We start from the raw sequence: 7010 nt of genomic DNA on the forward strand, positions 1-7010 counted from the left end.
CCTTTCACCACCCACCAATTTTCTTCCGCCGTTCAAGGAAATTTAAAAATGAAAGACAATTTTCAATTAACAATATAAAAAATAAGGGATGGACGAGATCTGAAAGAAGAGTTTCGATTTCCTAGTCTGACATTTACTTTTCAGACTGGAGTGCAATCAATACCAGCGACAGAGAAGAAAACCCCAGCCAGTGGCTCATTTTCTTTGAGGAGAACCTTTTTTTTTTATTAAGGTGGTTTCTCTGCTTTTCATGAATTTAAGAACTCTAGCTAAACAAGACAGGATCTTGAAGATGGGAAAACCCCGTTCTTCAAAGCTGCAAGAGCTGAATTCTCACCAACACTTGTGCAATTAAAAAAAAATAGGTCTTTTAAAAAAGTTTACGGATTTCCAGGGGATGACCACGTATCAGTTGTACGCAACTACTCATGAGAGTTTTTAACCCACCCATGCTGACCAGTAAATTGGCTGGAATGATTGGCTAGAAGACTAAGTGTACAACAAATTACCTTTCCATCCGCAATGCAATCAATATTCTAAGGAAACAAAATATTAACAAGTTATTCATAAAGCAGAATTCATTTTTCCGTGCGCATTGCTACTTCTGGCCGACTGGTGCTCCCGAGAAACGCAGCTACCAATTTTATAACCGAAAGCATCCTTCATGCTGTCGAGGGTGTCATTTGGGTGTGAGACATAGGAGTAGGAAATGCGATCATCTTACATGTGAGCATTCTTCGGGTCTAACAAATGAGGAGTACAATCCAAAACCAACCTATCTGTAAACTACTGCAGCCTTAGAGTGAGTCAAAAATACAAATTGTAATCTGATGACCAGAAGCAGTGCTTTAGGGGCGCCTGGGTGGCAGAGCGGTTGGGCGACTGCCTTCGGCTCCGGGCGTGATCCCGGCGTTATGGGATCGAGCCCCACATCAGGCTCTTCTGCTATGAGCCTGCTTCTTCCTCTCCCACTCCCCCTGCTTGTGTTCCCTCTCTCGCTGGCTGTCTCTCTGTCAAATAAAAATAAATAAAATCTAAAAAAAAAAAAAAAAAAAAAAAAAGCAGCAGCGCTTTAACTATTAAAAAAAAGAAAAAAAAAGAAGAGTCATCCAAGTGGGGCGGCCCGCCCAGGCTGGGCGTTGACCCCGTCCGGACGTAGGCAAGGGAAACGCCGTTTACATCGTCAGTGTTCTGTTTGCTCTCCTGTAATTTCTCAAATGACCCGATTATACATGTTCTCGATATGTCTCCAGAAAAAAAGAATTGCTGCGACTGTCAAAAGGCAAAATGCTGAAGACATTTTGGTTCTTATCATATCCCATGGCCTGACTACGGGCGTCTTCCAAATGACACCTTGACATTTTTCTGGAACACGGCATGAAACACTTCCTCGTGTTTCCCAGCAAGGATCGAAGCATTTCCTGGTATGTAAAAAGAAAACTACCTGACTTCTACCGTGCTCGACGTTCATGTTTACCATTTTGCCATCTATGACATCTTAATTTACGTATGGACTTATTAACAAGTATATACAACTCATTGGCTACATAACGTTTTTGTTTTTGTTTTTTTTTCTCTCGGGTCTTACTACTTACGGATACTGTAGTAGTTTCCTGAGGCTGCTGTCATGAATTACCACAAACGGTAACTGAAAACAATAGAAATTTATTCTCTCACAGTTCTGGAGCCCAGAAGTTCAAAGCCAGAAGAGCCGTGCTCCTGCCGGCAGCTCTGCGAGAGAATAACTCCTTGACTCTTCCAGGTTCTGGGGGCCGCCCCGGTCTTCCTGGTCATGTCACTCCAATCTCTGTCTCTGTGGTCACACTGCCTTCTCCCCTTCTGTGTGTCTCTCCTGTGTGTCTCTTGTAAGGATATCTGTTATTGGAATTAGGGCCACCTAACTGATCCAGGATGATCTCCCCTTTGCATGAGCCTTATGTTAATTATGTCTCCAAAGACCATTTTTCCACATAAGGTCACATTCATAGGGTCTGGGAATGAGGATGTGGACACCTTATTGGGGACCATTCAACCCACTATAGATGCCAATTTTCGAATGGTGCTGGTCTGTGGCTTCTTGGCAGATTTCCGAAATGTGTGATTTAAATAGAAGTTACCAGCTGAGTTTTTTTTTTTTTTAAATCCCAAGTAAACATTGAACCTCTTTTGATAGGACATCTTGCATCAGTAAGTTCCCTGGTTAAATGCATTCACTCACTCTAATACAACTGATCTTCTCACTGATAAATCTAATAGTGAAGGTATTGATTCCCTTTTGGTATTCAGATGCCATTGAAAGGGCAGAAAAGCCCCTAAATCTCCTCTTTTCCCTTCTCTTCTGACAAAGCCCTCCAAATTCTCATGGGTAATCCATGGTGCTGGAAGATAGAAAAGAGAAAGGTCTCCTAAGCATGAATTTCTTTACTATACCCTCAAATATCTACCGAGCCCCATTTTGTCCCCTGCATTATTCTAAGTGCTAGAGACAGAGGCAGAGCTGGCTACATGGGCTTATGGCCTTTGCAGACGCACAGGCTCCCATGAGTAGAAGGGCCTTGCCCTTAGTTTCATGCTCTGCTATTGCCGCCTTGAGTGGTCCCTGTGTTATTTAAGAAGCAAAACAGGTCAACATAGGGGAAGGGAAGGAGAAATAAAATAAGATAAAAACAGAGAAGGAGACAAACCATAAGAGACTCTTAACTATAGAGAACAAATGAAGGGTGGCCGGAGTGGAGGTGAAAGGGGACGGGTTAAATGTGTTGGGCATTAAGGAGGGCACTTGTTGGGATGAGCACTGGGTATTATATGTAATGGTGAATCACTAAATTCTACTCCTAAAACCAATACTACACCATATGTTAACTAACTTGAATTTATTTATTTATTTTTAAATTTAAATTTAATTAGCCAACATATAATACATTATTAGTTTCTAACTTGAATTTAAATAAAAACTTGGGGGGAAAAATAAAGCTGCTTTAAAAATTAAAAAAAAAAAAAAAAGAGTGGTCCCTGTATTTTCCTTTTGCATTGGGCCCCACAAATTACGTAGCTAATCCCGAATGGAGTAGTGAGCAACAGAGGGACGGTCCCTGCTCTCGAGGACTTGTCAGGGTTCCTGAGGGTAAACAGCCAGCACCAGCGTTCCACGTATAAAACCAGAATGTTAAGCCCTTTGGATGGCAAATCTAAATTAGCTGGTGGAGGACGCGGTGCCACATCCGGGTATAGTCTACGATCCCGGGCTGGCTCGGAGTTTCTCATCTTGCTTCTAGCAGAGCTTTCTACTTCTTGTCCGTGTCAAGCTTCAGTTCCGAATTTTTGAGCAGCCTCTCCCGAGACAGAATCAGAATTTGCTATTGAAAAAAGTCTTAAGGGTTAATGACTATCATCAACTCTCTCTATCGTATTAATTTCAGCATTTAGGGGGCCAGGGACCCTGAAATCATTGCAACAAGAACAATATTTTCATAGAAAGATCTGCTTCAAATCCAGGCGTGGACATCTCTTTCAGAGAATAATCAGTGTGTGATGTTTTCTTCTGGGACAAGGCTTTTCATTTGTACCTCTTTCTAAATGATTTTCTCAATATTTTCATCATGGTGGCATGCCCGATTACATGAATGAGAGCTGGCTCCTTAAGTCTACCTGGCTTTCAATCAATCTAACCTAGACCGGACATACAAAATATTTTTTTTTTCAAATCCGTATTACTTCTGAAAGGACTAAACTCAGAACTGAAGTGGCTGGTGGAAGTTTAATACAGTTCAATTAAGGATTTGTACCCCAAAGTACAAATTGTTGCTTTTCGTTCCATTTCTAGATTAGTCACACTAGATACATAAGCCACTTTTAACAGCATTGTGCCATTACCAGTGACTTTAATTACTGTTTGGTAACCTTATCTACTTACACCAATGTTAATTAAATCCATCTTGGGGTCGGGGGGAGGGAAAGCATGAGGGAGTTGTCCCAACATATGTTGATTGAAAAAAAAAAAAACCATAATCTTTACTGTGGCTAATTTTCTCAGACCCTTCTTTCCTGAGGACAGAAGGAGTTGATCACACCATTAATTCTAAAAAAAGAACTTATTTTCCCTGTTTTCGTGCCTCCTGTTGAAATCAGCTTGACTGCCCAAGGGAGACCATCTCTTTATCCTTTCATGATATTGTAATTGCCTGGGTGTCCTAATGCATCTTCAAATTCCACTTTGTACTCAGAACCAATGGGGAAAGTTTGACAGAAATTCCATGAAACACAGGAGCTCTCCCGATGCCAAGGATTTACGATTACAGGTGGCCTCACACATCGAATCAAGTGTGCCATTACCCTCACTCCCATGAACCTGTCTTTCAGCACGATCCACGACAGCAAGAAGACAAAGGCTTTGTTACAACAGAACAGAGCAGAGACATCCGTGGCTGTCAGCTTCCTTAAAGCCAGTAAATACAGGTAATTAGTCAAAGTCCATAGAATAGAAAAGGGAGCAGTTCTTTTAAGAAAGAGCTTCAACGTCAGACCGTCTTCACCAAAAATCCGGCTGCATTCCCTAGGAAAGAAAAAGAGGTTAGTTGTCAGGTACTAATTGCGACACATTTTGGGTTGTCTAACTCTTGACAGCCATTTTCTGACAAGAACACAAACACGCAACACCCATTGTTCATCTGTGGAACTTACTGAATCCAGGGCTCCCACCTACAGCCACAATGGGGGCAAAGGGTTCCATGGACAAAAGCCCACGACTCCCCAGGTGCAGAGCTAGGCCCTTTCCTACCTAGATATTCTCTCGGGATGGCTGGGGCAGCCAGTCTGCTGCTGCTGAACATTCTCAGAGAAGCCTGGAGAAATACAGAAATGAGGAGTTTCTGGGATTACCAGCTATTAAATGAGAGAAGTTTCTTTCCCAAGGGGCGAATACACAGGACCAACCGGGCTGTGCCCGTGTGAACAGGTAGAGATGACGTGCTGTCTCACATACCCTGGGAGGCCACAAGGCGTAGGATTTTATTTTTCCTAGGGGACAAGGCCTCTTTCTAATGTACCCCCCCAGTTGACCAATTTGTTTTTCCTCTAGCATTTTCAAGACAGAAAAAAATGAAGAAAGCTTCCATGGTGACCCCAAACTGGTAAAATAAGTAAATAAAAAATCAAACTATGGACTCTGAGAAACAAACTGAGGGCTTCAGAGTGGCGGGGGGTGGGGGACTGGGATAGGCTGGTGATGGGTAGTAAGGAGGGCACGTATTGCATGGTGCACTGGGTGTTATACGCAACTAATGAATCATCGAACTTTACATCAGAAACCAGGGATGTACTGTATGGTGACTAACATATAATAAAAAAAAAATTTTTTTAAATTGAACTCAGGTTGTATTTATATACACACATTTGGCTGTTTTGGAGGAATTATCTGAATTCGTTGTGTGAAAATAATCACTTCAGTTAAATGTTTGCTTTGTTTGATTTCTGACTAAATTGATTATTTAACCCAAGGGGCCATTTTAATCAAAATGTTCAAACTAGCAGTATAGACAGGCGATAACGATGTGATAGGATAACAGTGCTTGTCTGACTATGGACCGGCAACAGGCTCGCCATTGGGATCACTCGGCTTTATTTTTTCCACTCAGTTGTTCGTGAACATCCGAGCATTTGCTGGGTAACTATCACGTGCCAGGCAGTGTGTTTTCAAGAGTAGTATAAATATCTGGTCCAAAGCAACAAGTTACTAATGTGACATCTACATGGTTCTAGTTAGTACTCGCTCTGGTTTCTCTTCCAGCTTTTTCTGAAGAGAAACAATTGTGCCTCAAAGTATTGCAGACCAAAGTCTTCTCTAGCCAATGTCTGCTTCACACATATGAAGTGACTTCCCCCATAGGAGGGCCCCACGGAGGGAGGGAGTGACAAAGTGGCGAGGCTCTAAGAACGGGAGCACGGCCTTCAGTGTCAAGTCTCCTGGTAAACACTGCTCGCAAGCAGCTGGGGATGCTGGGAATTGTAGGCCTGCGACACCCGGAGGGTTAAAAATACATACGGTACACACAGCAACCTGTGTGATCGTTTTACTTCTTATGTGGGAGACAACTACAACAGAAGGATTTTTGTGAAACAAGAGTGTGATGTCCTGAAGGTAAATTTTAACTGAAAAGAGACAAAACTTCAAGGAAGGGGTGAAATAACCTAAAAACAAAGTCTCTCCTAAACAGAAATGGCCCCTGCTCACACCCCCAGGGAAAGGGAGGGCATCTCTCAAGCCCCGCGGCCAAGGACAGACGCTGAGCCAGAGCCACGTGCACCCAAGCGGCAGTTGGCACAGGACACCCCTCCTGTCCGTTCTCACAAAGGGACCTGCTCCGTGAGAAAGTCTGCCAGGGACAGCTGGAGCTGAGAGTCGTGGGCTCATCCTGACATCTGCAAGGACCGAGTGGCTTTTGAAATACACAGTGACGAAGAACCGCAACAAACACATTTCTGAGGACAGGATTTCTTTCCATATGGCTGACCCTGGCTGGTGACGGTTCTTCCTTCCCAGAGCCCACCGTCGTGCTGGGTCGAGTGCTCTAAGCAAAGACTTCGAATGCAGGAGAGCACACGTTCTGACCCCGCGGGGAGGCACAGGGTGACAGGGAGAGCCCCCTCCCCCAGGGGGGCAGAGACTGTTCTTTTCACCTGGCCCCGCCCGTCCCCCTGGTGTTGGCTTCCTTACTGTTTCCCTCTTTTTCCCTTCTCTTCCTGCCAACCTGCTCCCCATTTGTCACTGCTATAGCAGGACTTCCAAATGCTCTCCATTCAAACGCCAGGTCACCGGTGTAGGACCTTATGTTATTTAAGTATTAAGCACACAGAAATGTGACAATTCAGAAAAAGAAAGGATTTCTATAGATAAGCAAGGAACAAGGGGTCTCTCCTTGGGATGATGAGATCAGAATTTCTAGGCAAGAGGCATAGACAGGTGGCAAAGCTTGGAATGAAGCTTATTTAGAAGCTGGGGGACCCTAATAAAT

General features: G+C 43.5%; 1 protein-coding gene across 1 annotated transcript in view; it reads right to left on the reverse strand.

The window, feature by feature from the left end:
* Nucleotides 1-4574, reverse strand: part of SLC35F4 (solute carrier family 35 member F4) — a 24082-nt gene extending 19508 nt beyond the window's left edge. The window contains exon 1 of the mRNA XM_008703571.2: nt 4333-4574. Coding sequence (XP_008701793.2) covers nt 4333-4344 — 12 coding nt within the window. The 5' untranslated portion in view covers nt 4345-4574. The remainder of the gene's footprint in view (nt 1-4332) is intronic.
* Nucleotides 4575-7010: the final 2436 nt, after the last annotated feature.

The sequence above is a fragment of the Ursus maritimus genome, unplaced genomic scaffold (genome assembly GCF_017311325.1).
Source record: "Ursus maritimus isolate PB19 unplaced genomic scaffold, ASM1731132v1 scaffold_25, whole genome shotgun sequence".
NCBI classification, from domain to species: Eukaryota; Metazoa; Chordata; class Mammalia; order Carnivora; family Ursidae; genus Ursus; species Ursus maritimus.